General features: G+C 40.1%; 1 protein-coding gene across 7 annotated transcripts in view; it reads left to right on the forward strand.

Moving 5' to 3' along the window:
- Nucleotides 1–1,407: 1,407 nt before the first annotated feature.
- MANBA (mannosidase beta) overlaps nucleotides 1,408–17,020 on the forward strand; it is a 73,451-nt gene continuing 57,838 nt past the window's right edge. For 5 of the 7 annotated variants that reach the window (XM_042469149.1, XM_042469152.1, XM_042469153.1 and 2 more), the window contains exons 1-3: nucleotides 1,408–1,760; nucleotides 14,270–14,364; nucleotides 15,587–15,692. In XM_042469149.1, coding sequence (XP_042325083.1) covers nucleotides 1,572–1,760; nucleotides 14,270–14,364; nucleotides 15,587–15,692 — 390 coding nt within the window. In that variant the 5' untranslated portion in view covers nucleotides 1,408–1,571. Of the gene's footprint in view, nucleotides 1,761–6,910; nucleotides 7,080–14,269; nucleotides 14,365–15,586; nucleotides 15,693–17,020 lie in introns of all 7 variants that reach the window. The other 2 variants (XM_042469155.1, XM_042469154.1) reach the window with 2 other exon arrangements.

Here is a 17,020-nt window from a genome sequence, read left to right on the forward strand (position 1 = left end):
TTATGCTGAGGAGGATATCTTTTGCAGGCAGGGGCCTCCTCCTTCCGACTATGTGGCAATAGGGAGATTTTCAAAGTCCAGGACATTTAAAGTCCATTTGTGTCTCAACAGGGACCCCTCTTTTGCAATCCAATATGTCTCCATATGTGCAAAAACAGTGATAGCATAAGCTTTTGCAGACTTGGTCTACTTCCTCAAGTGCTTAGCTACAACATTTGTGCTGGGCTATGACTGTAATAATAAAGATGAACTGAACTGTACTACAACTTCTTTTGAATAGTTAAGTCTCAAAGGTGCTACATGACACCCAAACTTTGCGCCTCCAAGTGTTATTTTGGACTTCAGTCCACAGTGACTCCAACTTGCTTGGCCAGCTGTCAGGAATTCTGTGAGCTGAAGTCCAAAACATCTGGGGAACCAAAGTTGGGGAACTACTGTAAGATCCCTTTGCATACTGATATTCCAGACTATTAGGAATTCATCACATGAAAGGGATCTGGAGTTTATCCCGTGAATATCCCAGAAAAATCGCATAATTAAGCTAAATAATTTCATACGACTTCACACAAAACCCGCCATTAAAGTGTTCACTAAGAAGCATTAACACACATCTTTTTACTTTCCGGATTTCAGGGACAGTGCATTTCAGATATCACTTTATTTGCACAATTGTGTGTGATAATCATTTGCACAATCACTTGCCATTTTTGCTTTATTTGCGGGATGCTTTAGATGCGCTTTAATCTCTCTTTAATGCCGAAATTAGTCCCAGTGTGATAAACATGGCCATGTCTCTGAATAACTGGAGATATTTTATTTCGCTTGGCACCTCTAGTTTTTTTGTTTTGCAGCCTCACACTCTTGACTCATGTTTTGTGGAACATTTTTGCGAAACATTTAGCCTGCCCTGCCAAAGACTGATAATAGTGCCTCACAAAACTACAGTTCCCAGAATCCTCTAGCATTAAGCCAGGGCAGTTAAAGCAGTCTCAAACTGGATTATTTCTGCAGCGTTGTTTTGGATGAAGAGAATGCATCGATAAGTCGACTTATTTCTTTTCCTCCCCATCCACACTGTAGAAATAATCCAGTTTGAGACCACTTTAAGTGCCTTTAGGGAATTCTGGGAACTGTAGTTTTTGTGAGACATTTAGCCTTCTCAAGAGTCAGAGAGAGCTCTAGTGCCACATTAAACTACAGTTCCTAGAATTCCCTAGCACTGAGCCAGGGCAGTTAAAGCAGTCTCAAACTGGATTATTTCTGCAGTGTGGCTGCAGCCTCTAGAAAGCAAGAAGGCTTCCTCAATCCTCATTTGTTTATTGGCCCCGAGGTAAAAATGGCTCTGAGCCTGAGGCAAAAAACAACGAGGGCTTTCCGCGCATGCGCACTCCCCTTCCTCCTCTGGCGCAGAGGGCCAATGGCGCAGGAGGAGGGCGTCCCCACAGCCTTGGCTGAAAACCGGGTTCGACGCGCGACAAACTAGGAGGCTCAGGCCTTCCAAGATAAGACCGCCGCCTCCTCCTCCTCCATACACATTTATTTCTAAATACAGTAATAGCAACACTCTCAGGATGCTGAGGAGGTGCATATATATTTCCTGGCTCCTGGTCGCCCTGCAAGGGAGAAGGGCAGCCTCTGAGGCGGCGACGCTCAGCCTGAAGGGGCTCTGGTGGCTGAGGAACGGGAACGGATCGGTGGCGCTGAGCGGGGACGTCCCCGGCTGCGTCCACACGGCGCTGCTCCGAAGCGGGATCATCCAGGTACAGCGTCTTCCTCCTCCTCCTCTCCTGGCGGCCAGGGCTCCAAAGTGGTGCGGGAAAGTGCGCGCGTGTGGCTGCATCCGCACTGTGGAAACAACCCACTTTGAGTCCGCTTCAACTGCCCTGGCTCAAGGCTAGGGAATTCTGGGAACTGTAGTTTTGTGAGACATTTAGCCTTCTCTGCCAGAGAGCTCTTCTTGTGCCACAATAGACTGCAATTCTCAGGAGTCCCTAGCATTGAGCCAGCGCAATTAAAGCGGTCTCAAACTGGATTATTTCTGCAGTGTGTTTTGGACCCTGGTTCGTTTTCAAGATCAGGCAGAATCTGGTCCTTCTGGGGAGGAGGATGACCTAATGGAGGTGCCTGCTCTACATAGGTCAGATTGATGCCACTTTGAACTGTCAGACTGATGCTCCATCCTAGGGAATTCCAGGATTTGTGGCTTTTCATGGCATTAGGATTCTTTGCTCTGGAGTCTTCCTGCATCCCACAAAACAAGGATGCTTTGATTAGCCAACCAATTCACCCGGACTACAGTTTGGTTGGAGATCCAATGTGGTGTAGTGGTTTCAGCACTGGACCATGACACCAGTATTGGAGACCAGCAAGATTCAAACCCCCGCTCAGCCCTGAAAACCCACAGGGTGGCCTTGGGCACATCTCACGCTCTCAGCCACAGAGGAAGGCAATAGCAAATCCCCTCTGAACAAACCTTGCCAAGGAAACCCAGTGATAGGTTTGCCTTGGGGTCAACATAAACTGGAAATGTCTTGAAGGCACACAACAGCAGCAACAACAACAACAGATCCCAAGGTGCCTTGATTTTAATTCAAATAGAAATGCTGGGGTGGGCAGGAATCTAGTGGCGCCTTGAAGATTAACTCATTTTACCATGAGCTTTTGTGGATTTCAACCCACTTCTTCACATGCATTGGGGAAGTACAGTTTTCAAACCACAAACATTAAAGTCACACAGTTGTGGGGAATAGGATTGGGGTACTGAATGGGATACAGAAAGAAGCAAATGGTGAAGCTGGCCATAAAACTTTCAGAGAGAGGACTCTATGCTTTCCTTAGGATGGAACCGTCACAATTAAAGTGGTGTTAAACTGCTGTAACTGCGCAGTGAGAATGTAAATTACAATGGATAATGGGTCTTTTGTGGTGAATTCCTTTTTGCAGAACGTGGGGCATAATGTGTATCAAGACTATAACTGAACAAAGGATATTGTCCTGTTACTTTCACAGTGTAATTCTAGCTTCTGCTTACTTTTATGGGAATGTGATATCACAGGTTTGTTTATTTATTTTATGAAACTATATACGCTCTGCCCTATATCAAAGATTTCAAGAGGAAAATCACCTGGTTCACATGCTGCTGCCATGTGCTCTGTTACGGGTATTGACCTGTTAATGAAGTGGGTGGCAAGAGTGTGTGTTTACACCACAGGCTTTGGCCTCCTGTTGTTTGGTTGTTTTTAAATTAAGAGGTAATATTTCAGTTATTTTTGTGAAATGTTAATAACATTGATACAGTAGTATAATGGTAGCTAACTTTAAAAGTAACTTTCCAAGCTCTGGATCTGTAGGGGAGATGGGTGGCAGGAACAATGTTGGAGGATCCTCTTTATCTGGATTAGACTTCAAAGTTGATGGATAAAGCAGCTGACTCTTTCACATGTGATGCGAAAGGTTCCAGCCCCATTGGTGCCTTTAGGGTGGGACTTTGGAGCACATGTTCAGCCCCTACTTCCAACAGTCCAAGGTCCAAAATTATCTGTTGTTTCATCCTCTTTTTTCCTCAGGCCGAGTTTAGCATTTTTGCTTCTTTTAGGCAAAACAGTTGTGATGAGGACAACAGTGTAAAACACTTTTCTGAATAAAGTATTTTATGTCCACTAAATTGCATATAAACTCACTTAGCGTTTGTATTGGCTTGCTTGGCTGGTGGCCCAGGCCTCATATCACAAGATCTCTGGGCAGGGTACAGAATTAGAAAACAATGTAAAGTAGTGTAAGAACTTCCAATGATTTAAAACCATCAAGTTAAAAAAAAAATTAAAACTGTATTTGTTGTTAACTGCCTTCAAATCGACTTTGATCTATGATGACCCTATGAATGAGAGACCTCCAAGTCATTTTTCCTCAACTACCCTGCTCAGCTCTTGCATATTCATGGCCATGTCTCCTCTTATTGAATCTATCCATCTGTTAGGTAGTTTTCCTCTTTTTCTATTGCCCCCAACCTTACATCATTGTCTTTTCTAGACTTTTCTTTTGATATGACCAAAGTACGACAACCTCAGCTTAGGCAACTTTGATTCTAGTGAGAATTCAGACCTGATTTTCTCTAATATCCATTTACTCACCTTTTTAAGCAGCCCACATTATTTACAGAACTCTTCTCCAGCACCACATCTCAAATGAGTTGGTTTTCTTCTTATCAACGTTTTTCATTGTCAAGCTTTCACAACCATATATAGAAATGGGGAATCCTATGATGTGGAGCATCATAACTATAGTATTCAGTCATACATTTTTATGCTTCAGGAACTTGCCTTGTTCTTCCATAGCTGCCCTTCCAAGTCCTAGTTTTCTTCTGATTTCTTGACTGCAGTCTCTGCTCTGATTGATTATTGAACCCAGGTATGGAAAATCCTGAACGATTTCAGTGTCTTCATTATCTGCTTTAAAATTATGTAGATCACCTGTGGTTATTATTTCTATTTTCTTAATGTTCAACTGTAAACCTGCCTTTGTCCTTTCTACCTTGACTTTCTTCAATAATCTTTCCAAATCTTCAATATTTTCTGCTAGTAGCATGTTGTCATCTGCATATCTTAAACTACTGATGCTTCTTCCTCTAATTTTCATGCCTCTTTCTTCTGAGTCTGATACTGCTTTATGTACTGTATAATGTTTTCCACATTCAAGTTAAACAGGTAGGCGGATACAATACAACCCCCTTTCCAATGGGAAACTATTCCATTCCTCTCTTTTCTGTCCTAACAGTAGCCTTTTGTCCTGAGAACAGGTTACGCATCCAGATTGTCAGACTGTGTGCACTATGTCATAATCAAACCATGATTTCTAATCACAAAGACTTCTGTGAAGAACTAGGTTTTCCTTTGGTGCCTAAATGAGGTTAGTGGTCCTCCAAGCAGAGGTCAGTCCACAAGATTATGCTTCTACATAATATTACAAATGAACCCATGTGACAGGTTGCCTCTATTCATAACAGAAGTTTGGTGTGTGTGCGCGCCCTCAAGTTGTCTGATTTCATGGATGTTTCATAGGATTTTCTTAGGCAAGGAATACTCAGAGATTTTTTGCCCATTCCTTCTTGTGAAATACAGTCTACAGCACATGATATTCACTGGTGGTTTCCCATCCAAGTACAAGGGCTGACCATGCTTAGATTGCAAGATTAGATGGGATCTGGTGCCTTTAGGGTATTTAGGCCCCTCAGAACTGTTGGAAGGATCTCAAATAAGGATGTCAATAATGTTTTTTTGTTTCAGCCCATATGTGATGGACTGGTGTGCACGATGAATGTAAAAACGTGATTTTATTATGAAAGTCATCATGCCTGTTTTAGTTTATGTGATTGTAACATACACAACTTCCTGCTAACATCTGGAAGCACAGAGCCCTCTCTGGTGGGAGAAATTCTATAGCTACTGGTTAGAGTGCCATTACATATCTGAAAACGCATCTCTCAAACAAAAGAAAAGCAGGCCTAGAAGGGCCACAAGATTTGTCAAATTACAAATCGGAACTACCAAAATGTCTGAACAGGACTGAGTTTTTTCAGTGTCTATGGAATGCTGTGGCACATTGTTTGGAAGAGGAATAGAAGGGAGTATTGCCTTATGATAGATTTGCTGTAAGTCAAAAATAGCTTGGAGGCACACAACAGCAACATTGTGGAGAAGGCCAAGACAGGCTGGAGCACTTACTCCAGTCAAGTCATGCCCATCCTGGAATGAGCATGTACTAGTTCACACATATATGCTTATCATTTCATGATGCAACATCAAGTGGCGAATACCTGTTTGTATAAATAACTGAAAATCAAAATAATCTTATTCATGTCACCTCAAACACTGTGTTTTTATTTTCTCTACCCCATCAACCTCACAGATACAGTTGGTGAGGACATAGAGAACCTTTTTAATGGTTGCTTGCACACTGGAGAGCTCCATCCAATGGGAGGCTAGGTTGCCTACCTCAGAGATCATCCCCCCCCCCCAGCAAACTTTAAACAAGTCTTTGGTCTTTCACTGGATGTATGAGAAGGGACTTTAATGGGGTGCCTGGACCTTAATCTTACGTATTTAAAATATATATATTTAATCTTTTCAAGTTTTCAAAGTCGAGGTGGTGGAAAGTTGATTTTATTGGATTGCTATGATATAGTAGTTTTTATGAACATGTCCCAGTTTAACAGTAACTCAGTTCTGTGTAGAGAAATTAATTCCCAAGTGTCAGTGTGATATAGTATGTGCCCATGAAAAGAAGGGGAAAACTGACATGTAAAAAATGCATGATGAACTGCTTGATGTATCCTATTCAGTTCTCTAAGGAGCAGTATTGCTCTGATCAGAGCTGGAAATCCTGTGCTGCATTTGCATGTTTGTGAGGCCTGGCTTACAATAGCTTCTAAAGACATCAAGGTTGTGTGCCAAAAAGCCAAATTCTGCTATCTCCACCAATTAAGCTAATTGGCATAATTTGCTGCACTAATTCTGCTGCTTCTGAGTGCATCTGAAATTTTTCCAAAGCACTGGAATACTCATCTTCTGTTGACTGGGAATTCTGTTCAACTCCCCCTTTTGCTGCTGAAAATTTACTTAAAAGCTGTGGTTGCATTGTGAATGCAAAGAGAAATTCAGGTTGACTGAATGATAACTACTAGAATGATAGTTCTGAAGCCTCTCTCTGGGCAGTAAAGCATGGTTGGCCCTTCAGATGTTTGGTACTACTACCCTCACAATCCCTAATTATTGGTTTTGTTTGGTGGGGCATGTGAGAGTTATGGGCCAAAACATTCGGAAGACTAGAAACATTCCCTCTCCAACAGCAATGGTCTCCTATGTATTGGATGGGCTTTTCCTGTTCAGGCTGTGCCATTGGTTCTCCCTTACAGGAAGGACTATTTGAATTTCCAGCACAGAGCAAATGAGACTATGCCTAGTCAACTGAGATGTTCCCTGGCTCTGGAGAATTTTGACTCTTGGGTTGGTCTAGACTAGAGTCTAGATATTTTCCTGTTTTGTTTTCCTCGCTTTTGACATCTGACACAACATGATTGCTAGGTAAGAGCTGCCTGTGCACAGTAGTGTGTAGAAAATGTATATTTTGGCTTACTGGTTCTATGGCTACTGCAATATTTAGTAAGACACGTCGTCAAAATGTAATTTAAATGAGCTATCATTTCCTCCTTTATATAATCAGAATACACTGTATTAACTCTGTCAAAAAGTAGGGTATTAAGGCAGGGAGGGAACTATAGACTTCAATTAATATATTTGTAGAGAAAAAATGTACAATTGCCACATAAACTGGGCACTTTATAAGAAAGCCATGAAAACTAAATTTCTAACCCGAAACATTACTTTCATGTATCATCTGTAAGTTGTTCTGGGAAGCAATATGAAAACTCACCTTGGGAATCAGCACAAACCACATGTTTTGCCCTCCATTATTCTAGCATTATTTTCACCAAAGGAAAAAGGGAGGGAAGTTTCAACAACCAGAATATTTCCTTTCTACAAAACTGAACTTTTTTCTTGTATGCTAAAACAATACGAAAATAGTTTCCCAGAGAGCTGTCTTGGTTAATAGTCATTCACACTGTATACATATGTAAAGAAAAGCAACCAGTTTTGCATTGAAGAGGTGAGGCAGTATCTTCACTGGAGAAATAATCCAGTTTGGCACCACTTTAATTGCCATGGTTCAGTGCTATGGAATTCAGGGAATTTTAGTTTTGTGAGAGATTTAGGCTTCTCGTTCAGAGATTCTGGTGCCACAACAAACTACAATTCCCAGAATTCCATAGCATTAAGCCATGGCAATTAAAGTGGTGCCAAACTGGATTATTTCTGCCGTGCAGATGCAGCCCAAGTTTCAGTTGTTTAGAAAAAGAAATAATAAGAAACAAACCAGAAATATAATAAACATTTTTAACAGCCTTTTAGAAATGACTTTTTGGGGGAGGAAAACTATATTTCTTAGTTTTTGTTAAAATTTTGAATGGGTTACAAAAAAGTGGCATGAATATTTAGTACAAAACTCTTTGTATGAGTCCTAGAAAGGTGAGCTGACAGACTCTTTGCGCTGATTTGTCTTGGTTCCCAACAAGAATTCATTTTCCCATTGCAAGCAGTTAGTTTCCATGACCACAACAGTGCTGCTCTCCTGGACTAATGATGGTCCTGGGCAGATTTCCAGGAAAGAAACAATTAAAACCAATGGACCAAATTTGGTGCTGATCTCTTCCATAATGGCTAACAATAATTGCAGCTCCCCATCCAGTAGCGGGAGAAGCACTGGGCTACAACACGACACAGAAACGAGCCATGAGGAGATGCGGGTAAGAAATAATAATAATAATAATTATTATTATTATTATTATTATTATTATACACTGAAACATTCCAAAATGTGGAGCTTTCTACAGAATTCAGCTTCTAAAAGACTTTTATTTGTACAGTTGACTCTCTATAGCCATGGATTCTTTATCCATGGATTCAACCATCCATGGCTTGGAAATGTTTTTTTTAAAAAATATATATACATTCCAAAAAGCAAACCTTGATTTACTATTTTATATTAGGGAGACAATTTTACTATGCCATTGTATTTAAGGGGACTTGAGCATCCATTGGTATCCACGGGGTGTGGGTGGGTGGAACCAAATCCCAGCGGATACCAAGGGCCCACTGTATCTCTCTCTCTGTCTCTGTTTCAAAAATAGCAAGTGGCTGCTTACACAGATAATACTCAGAATACACAGTTGATCTCTCACAATTCAAAGGAACTGTGAAATAAGATTTCTACAGCTCAGGGAGGTGGGATTTCATGTCCTTGTGTAGCTTCTCACCATTCTCTGTAACTAGCAGAGGAAGAATAAATTATGCACAACAAATTGCAGAATAAATTATGCACAAGAACTCATGCAAGTGTGCTGGGTTTGCATAATGTATGCAGATTTCATATGCAGGCTACAGCTTCCTGAGATACAGATAGCTGGCAGTAGTAAATATCACACATTCTATTACTTCTAGGCTACAGGGATTAGCCTCTCAGATCAGATGTGCACTCAGTCTGCCAGAATAAAAGGAAAACTGGAACTGGCTGAGAGTTACGGAAGTGACAGCAGGAAAAGGACAAGATATACTGTCCTAATTTCCTTAAGCCTGTGAAGCGATAGTAACAGTTCTGACATGGAACTCACCTTGTGGATAATGGGCTGATGAACAATGCTGTAGTGGTGAATTTAGTGTTCAAGTGTGTATCATGTATGCTCCCTCAAAGGGAGGCAGCTGTATTGGTTATATACAGCTCAGTTCTGCCAGTTCAGATCAGTTCTACCTGTTTTCAACTGCTTTCAGCAATGAAAGAGGTCTTAATTGCCCCTTCAGCACCAAGTATTATGGATTACAAAGGCAAAACTGTAGAATTCTGTATTATTGATAGGAAAATCTGTTCCCTAATTACCACCACTCAGCCTCTGTGAGAGTTGCCGCTAATTTTAGCAGGTACGAGGAAACCTGTAGGGGTGACAGATGATAGATATCATTCCCTTTCTAATAAAAAAAGTCCTGGCCCTTGGATCCTGCAAGCCTTGGGCCCTTTGCAGGATATAAATGAATAGATCATTAATATACAGAAAAGACAGGGTAAAGAGAAGATTGAATTAATAAGGCTTTTTTGGGTAAAAAAAAAGTATTTTTGTTGCAGGTTTTTAAAATAACTGTGGATGGTGGCCATGTGAGAAGAGAGATTCCCTCTTTGTTCATCTTAGCTGCCCTGAGAGCCATTAGGGCTGAAGGGCGGGATATAAAAACCTAAATAAATAAATAAATAAATATCTTCTTAAATGATGCCTGCAACAAAAAACGTGCGCAGTATATGAAAACTTAGGCTTGTTTTTTCAGTACTATTTTTATTTGTTTACATTGTTGATTAATGAGTCAGTCAGCTAAAATTTCTTTAATTGGGTAACAGTCGTAATTCTAATATTTGTTTTTTCTTTTATGTTTTGAATGGCAAATATTCAGTATGGCCCTAGAAACTCGTTTTCATGATCTATACATTGAACAGTTTTGCTATAAAGCACAAGCTGTGTGAACCCAAACAGGACCAAATTTACCTTGGGATGAGCTGGGGCACAAGTATCATCTCACAGACAAAAAAGAATCTAAGAAGGGTCCTGCTGGATCAGACCATATTTAGTTAAGAATCCCATGTCATAAAACAGTAAAAGGTTACTAGATCAAGCTTTCAGTTCTAGCTGCTTTCAGTTCCACTAGTAACAAGTCTCTTGGGAAGCTAAGAGATCTTAATTACCCATTTAAGACCAAGTCATTTCAAGATCCTTGCTTTACAACAGAAATAGCATGCAACAGTAGATTATTATTGAGAAAATTCATGCGCACAAATTCATGTCCAAGCTGTAGTGGGAGTTGCATCCAGGTTCAGAAGGAAGAGAGAAGTTGTTGCTAGTGGTAGTGGTAAAGACAAATGATGCCACTGTCCTTCCTAATCAGAAGGTCCTGATACTTCATCCCATGAGCCCTGGATCCATTATATTACTAGTAACTAGATGCCAATGCAAAGGTCACAACAGGTTGTGGGGAAATATAATCCTCTCTTGCTATTGCTGTCCATCAGTTGGAACTCAGGGAAATGTTGCCTCAAATCCTGGAGGTAGTGTATAGCAAGCACAATTAATAAGCATTCGATACTTATCCGCTTGATTCAGGGTCAAGGAATTCATATTAACCTGTTTCCACTCCCACAGCAGAATTTCCTCAGAGACACGATAGGGATTGCATGGAGGAATCTGGTTATAGAGAGAAAGCAGAATTCATGTGCTTTTATAGAAGCTGCTTCAAATGAAGCATGTCGAGAATGTCCCTCTAGTCCTCATAGATGCCCTCCCCTTTGGCAGTATTTTAGTCCACAGTACATTTTTTCCCTAAAGTAGATATTGAATGCATTTCTCATGGCACGCTAGTGAGTCTCTGATGGTTAGGGAATTAACAGTCTAAAAGCTTTCTACATTTAACCTTCAGGAATCAAGACTGATAAAAGCAAATCCTTACACTAACAGTCTAGACAAAGAGGTTGGAATGAAACGACTCTGAATACAATTAAATATTAACCTGCTGTGTGAACTACACTTCACTTCTGAAAATATCTCTAATAACACACATATGCGGCAGAGAATAAGTCATGTCTTCTTCTTTCCTACAGTAGTGTTAAACATTCCTGTCAGAGTTTATATTTAGCACTGCCTTACTAAAATATGCATCACACTCTCACAAAGATATGGGTTGACTAGTGGGTTGACTTCTTTTTCTCTTCCTTTTTCTCCTTCCCCAATCCCGCTTCCCATTCAAATGGGGGGGGGGTTTGCCTTCACAAAATTTGGTCATGGAAAAATTGTACTGGGCTTGTCTAAGAAAAGTCCTCTCTCAAATGCTGGTTTTATGAGGATAAAAATGTGGGGTCAGCCAAGTGTGGATTCCCTGGATTCCCCAGGGGTTGCCTTGTGTTTTAAGCTTTGTTAAGGGAATTGACTCTTATTTAATACTTACTTTCAGGAGTCCTCTTTAAGAGGTGTATGAAAGAATAATATTGATAGTGTTGGGGGTGGAAAGAGAGACATAACCATAGCAGGCATTCCACAAACATGCAGTACCACTTCACAGGCATGATTTGACAAGCCCGATAAAGCCCATTTCTAATAATAGAGCAGCTGCTTTGGGGCTATGTTTCTAATGTGAAGAAACAACCCTTTTCTAGAATGATATTATTCATAGAATAAGTAGCCAACATGAGGCACAGGAAGAGGGCTTTGCAAATCCCTTTTTGTCACAGTGTGAACAGCAGTGAACCTTTCAGCATGAGCTGTTGTGCTTGCTCCTATTTTCTCTGAGACTTGGCTTGTGTCAAAGGAGCTGGCAGTTGAAGTGCATAATGGGAAAACTCTGCCAAACCTTCGGTAGCTGTTCATATTAGACAGAGAAGTGATTATTATGATAGTTTAAAGCAGTGCTTAGGGGAAAAAATGGCTACAGTTCCCAGAATCCCCAAGTCAGCATGCCTGCTGGAGTTTCTGGCCATTGTAGTGTAAAAATTTAACTTTTCTAAGCTTTGGACTTGGTCTGTTTCTCAAGTCACTTGAGAGAAAGTAGATGTAGTATAATAAGAAGGGGGAGAGGAGCAAAATCCTGGGGCATTTCCTGAAGGTGTGGAGGCCATACACACAGAGAAGGAAAGCATCCCTCATCTTGCTGGATATTCTACTCATGTTCAAATGAATAAACATAGAGTGTCTTTTCAGACCTTTCTGCTCAAATAAGGGGACTTTGGTGGTTGAAAGGATCAAGCCAATGTATGTGGTTCTCTCACTGTGTGCCAGGTTTGGACAGTGTACAGCTTCCTAGCTATTATTGGACTGCAACCTTCAACAGCTCTAGCAAGCATAGCCAATGCTGAGGAATGCTGGAAGCTGCAGTCCAATAACAGCTGGAGGGGCACCCTTTGTGCAACCTCTTCTCTGTACACTTACGGCTCACATGTTTTAAGCCAAATGTCTGAACTGGATTGGAGAGTTCTCTGGATTGAAGACTGTGTTAAGGATGGTGGAAGGGTAACCTTTCTAGGATAGATTGAGTTTTTGACCATCCAATTTCCCTTTTCTGTTATTGATTATGACAGTTTTTCCTGTCATATGTGCCTTCTGAATTGTTGACTATTTAAAACCTGGTGCCCTCAAGATATGTTGACTTTTGGTCACCAGCATTATCCCTCATGGAGGCTGGGAATGAGTAGGGATGATTGTAGTCCAACCGAACTGGAAGATACCATATTGGGGTAGGCTGCCATGAGATAATTTTTTTTTCTGACAAAAGATCATTTTAAACTTAAGGCAAGTCACAAAAAGTAAAGTTTCTTATGTTCTCCCTTCCCTTGCCCTCATTTATCTCCAGAGGTTATGCTGAACATTCGGATTCAATTTCTGATGCAGTGATCCTCTTGGTCGTTGGGAGCAGGGCTGCTGTGGGAATGGAGACTTGCTAAAAAATGGGGTTGTATCATAAAACAATGAAGTTAATTGAAGGAAAGTTTCCTGTTCCCTCCTTGCAGCCCCCACCATGCTTTTGGAGGATCCACAGTTCTTTGGAGAGAGAGTTACAGGCGGCTTTTGGGGGGGGGGGAATGGATGGGGGAATAGTCTTATATGAACTTCTTCACATTAATTAACTTATAAACTCTATGTGTGAGTGTGTGTCTGCTTGTTTTCTAGGCATTACCATAGCAAACCTGAAGTGTGTTTTCTTTTGCCCTCTTCCAACATGATCAGGAGGAGATCAGAAGCTTTTCCTTCTATTTTTGATTAACTGTAGCTTATTACGTCTGAAGGCCAAACTGTGGTTAAATCAAAACCAAGTTTTGAAGTTGTCTTGTTTCAGTAAACCATAGTTAAGATAAACTATAATATGTCCAACATAATAGGAGAGTTGTGGTTCCTCAAAAAAACAAAAACAAAATTTCCTCAGCTCCCGTTTCCACTGTGGAGAAGGAGAAGTGAGATCTTGAGGCCATGATTTGCTGTGGCCCATTCCCATAACTGTAAGCCATAGTTTACCATTATGTCCAAACGTACCTAATATGGCTAAATGTCACTTGAAGAGTTTTTTTTGGAGGATTTTTCTTTGGGTAAAGTAGTACAGTAAATAAATTTTAAAAGCTTATTTTCCATAGTAAATAAATTTTAAAAGCTTATTTTCCATAGTAAATACATTTTAAAAGCTTATTTTCCATACAGATTTTTTTCTGATTGCTCTGGTTTGTCCCTTGCTTTTTTGCTTTTGTTGTCTTATATGCTGTTTATTTTGACCAACGATAAGAAAGTATTATTTTATTGTTGTGTTTTTTTTGCTGTACTTGGATTGTCCATTGGTTGAAACAGTATAAACATGAAGGTCAATAATAAAAGTCAGATTTTCTTCACCATGTAATTTAATGAATGCTTTGTTAGTTGTAAAGGCTTCTCTTCCATTTACTAATTGAAGAGACCATATAAAGTTAATGCAGCCATCCTTATTGCAGAGTGCAAGCTTTGCTCCATCCTGAATTTCTTTGTGGATGATTATTTCAGTTTTCATAACTTGTCTTTCCTTAACATTGTTTGTAATTAATTTGTTACATTGTTGCCTTTTAATAAACAGTGGGGTTTTTTTCTATCTTTTTTGTGTTCGATTAATAGGATCCTTATTACAGATTTAATGACTTGGCGTATGCGTGGATAGCTCTGGATAACTGGACTTACAGCATAAGATTCAAAAGTCCTTTTGATGTCAGGTATGAACATAACATAAGTTAAAAATATTAAGATTTAGGCAGAAATCTTCTTCGAACTGCTGTCAGGTCAGCTTCGATTGACCAGAAAGCTGGGCTAAAACTACACTTCGGCAGCAAAAAATAAAATGCACAGATATACTATGGGTGACAGTGACACTTGGCTTGATGGCAGTACATGTGAAAGAGATCTAGGGGTCTTACTGGACCACAGGCTGAACATGAGTCAGCAATGTGATGCAGCAGCTAAGAAAGCCAATGCAATTCTAGACTGTACAGCTCTCATGAGCCTGACTAAAACTTCCTTCAGCTTGGCTGGTGGTGAGGTATGATGGGAATAGTAGCTTGTCAGAACCTGGAGGGCTGTAGGTTCCTCACCTCTGACTTTCAGTTAGTGAACTTGATAGACCTTTCAGTTTTATTTGAATATTAAAGAACAGAAAGTCAGAAATTTATACTCCAAAACACCCCATAAATCAACCAGCAGATAATAATCTAGTGTAAGAATTTAAGAAGAGGCACATTATATTAGAGCAAACACACATTTTGTCCAGCATTCTTTTCACATATAGACAGTCAGATGCCTATGGAAAGATCACTATTGGGACATGAGTGGAATTTCCTCATGTCTTACATCCTCAGCAACTGAAAAATAAAGGCATAATACCTCTGATACTGGGATAGCACAGAACTATCTAGCAACCATTGGTGTCTGTATGAAGTATTCTGATTTCCTTTTAAATTTGTCCAATATACAGTGGTGTAGTAAAATGGTGTCCCTTATATAAAATGGCAAAATCAAGATTTGCTTTCTGGAATTTATATATATTTTTAATATTTTCAAGCTGTGGATGGTTGAATCTATGGATGTAGAATCCATGGATACAGAAGGCCAACTGTACTTAGTGTAACTAGAACTCTAATCTTGACCAGAATATGAAAACCCATTTCATATCTTGGTTTTCAGCTGTTATCGAGCTGAGAATCTTGTTTGGCATTAGCCATAGTCTTGTCAATGTAAAGCAGATGAGGGAAAGGAGGGGGAGGTCTGTATCAGCAGGGCAGGGACCAGATCCAGGCAGAAATGAAATGCATGTTCCTTTGGATTTTCAAGCCAAAGATTGTAGGGAGCCATCTCATTCCATCTACACAATGTTATCAATAATAATAATAATAATAATAATAATAATAATAATATAATTTTCCCACTCTTCTGTTTTTGTAGTTTGTGGGAAAAAGTGAGTTTGGTCTTTGAAGGAGTGGATACCGTAGCACAGGTTGTGGTCAATAATGTCACTATTGGGAAGACGGACAACATGTTCAACAGCTATGTGAGTCTTTCACTTAATCTAAATGGGTTTCTGTGAGTTGGAAAAGGCATTGATATACTTTGAAGAGAGGCCAATTTTCAACTCCCAGTTTGGACTGTTTGCAGCTACCAGTGTTGGGGATGCTGTATATTCATCTGCAATTTCCAGCACTTTCCCCACAATTTAGGTTATATATGCTGTTAAACCGCTTTGATCAATGGAAAAGTGGTATATAAATAAAATTTTATTTTATTATTATTATTATTTATCTAATTAATATAATACAAGAGGCAAAGGCTGAGAACCTCTTTTATCCCAATTTCAGTTTCAGAAAAGTTCTTTGGGGGCAACATGGCACTTTTGGATAGTGCAAAAACCAAAAGAGGGGGACCAAATATGCCAGCATATTTCATCTTTAAGTTCTTACTGCCAACAGCTAAGACTTCAGAGAGGTGTTACAGCCTTGTAGAAAATGTAGAAAAACTGAAAAGACAATTAACATGGCCATGTAGCGAACCCCAGGAAGACTAGATTAGGACTTCATGTGGGTCAAGTTTGGATTCAGGACCCAAGATTCCTCACCCATGGTTGAAGGTTTAATTAGCAATGAAGTAGTGAGTTAAGAGAGCACTTGTCTGTTTGATGTGGATGTTGAAATAATTGCCCAAGCATCAAGAATTCCTTCTCACCAAGGGAAAGTATCCCTCCCTGAGAAAAACTTCCACAGCTTAATAGAACTAATATCTGTGGTGGTGGTGGTGAAGATCATGATGATCATGATGATGATAACAACAACAACAACTTCTTGGCTGCCTCTCTCTGTGGATTGAGGTGAGGAGCAACAACAAATACCATAACATCAGCTAAAAGAGCATGTAAAACCAATACATATTAAAACCTGTCAACAAATACTATGGGATAAATGTTTGCTTTTATCTTATCCATACCTCCCAAGCCCTGTGTGCTTGTTGCAGAGCTTTGGGGTGGGTTGGGAAAGGGGAATGTGTTGCCACAGAGTCTAGTTACTTCAGCAGTGTGGACCAGGCTTCCTTTTTTTTTTTTTAATTTTCTCCATGCCACATTCTAGGGAAATACAAATCTCTTTCTGAAGCCTTCTGCATATACCATAGGTGTAGGAGTGAGAGAAGAAGAGTGCTATCACATCCTTCCAGTGGCCATATTAACTGAGGGATGCTGGGAGTTGAACTCCAAAAGAATGTTTCCAACCTCCGGAAGTGCAGTTGGTAACAAGAACAGATAGGAGCTTGGCTAGTACTTGGCCAAACATGGTGCAGAATTCTTTTGAACATACTAAGTGATAACAACGATGAGATTTCTTTGTGTTGTAT

This window comes from Sceloporus undulatus, chromosome 5 (genome assembly GCF_019175285.1).
Source record: "Sceloporus undulatus isolate JIND9_A2432 ecotype Alabama chromosome 5, SceUnd_v1.1, whole genome shotgun sequence".
NCBI classification, from domain to species: domain Eukaryota; kingdom Metazoa; phylum Chordata; class Lepidosauria; order Squamata; family Phrynosomatidae; genus Sceloporus; species Sceloporus undulatus.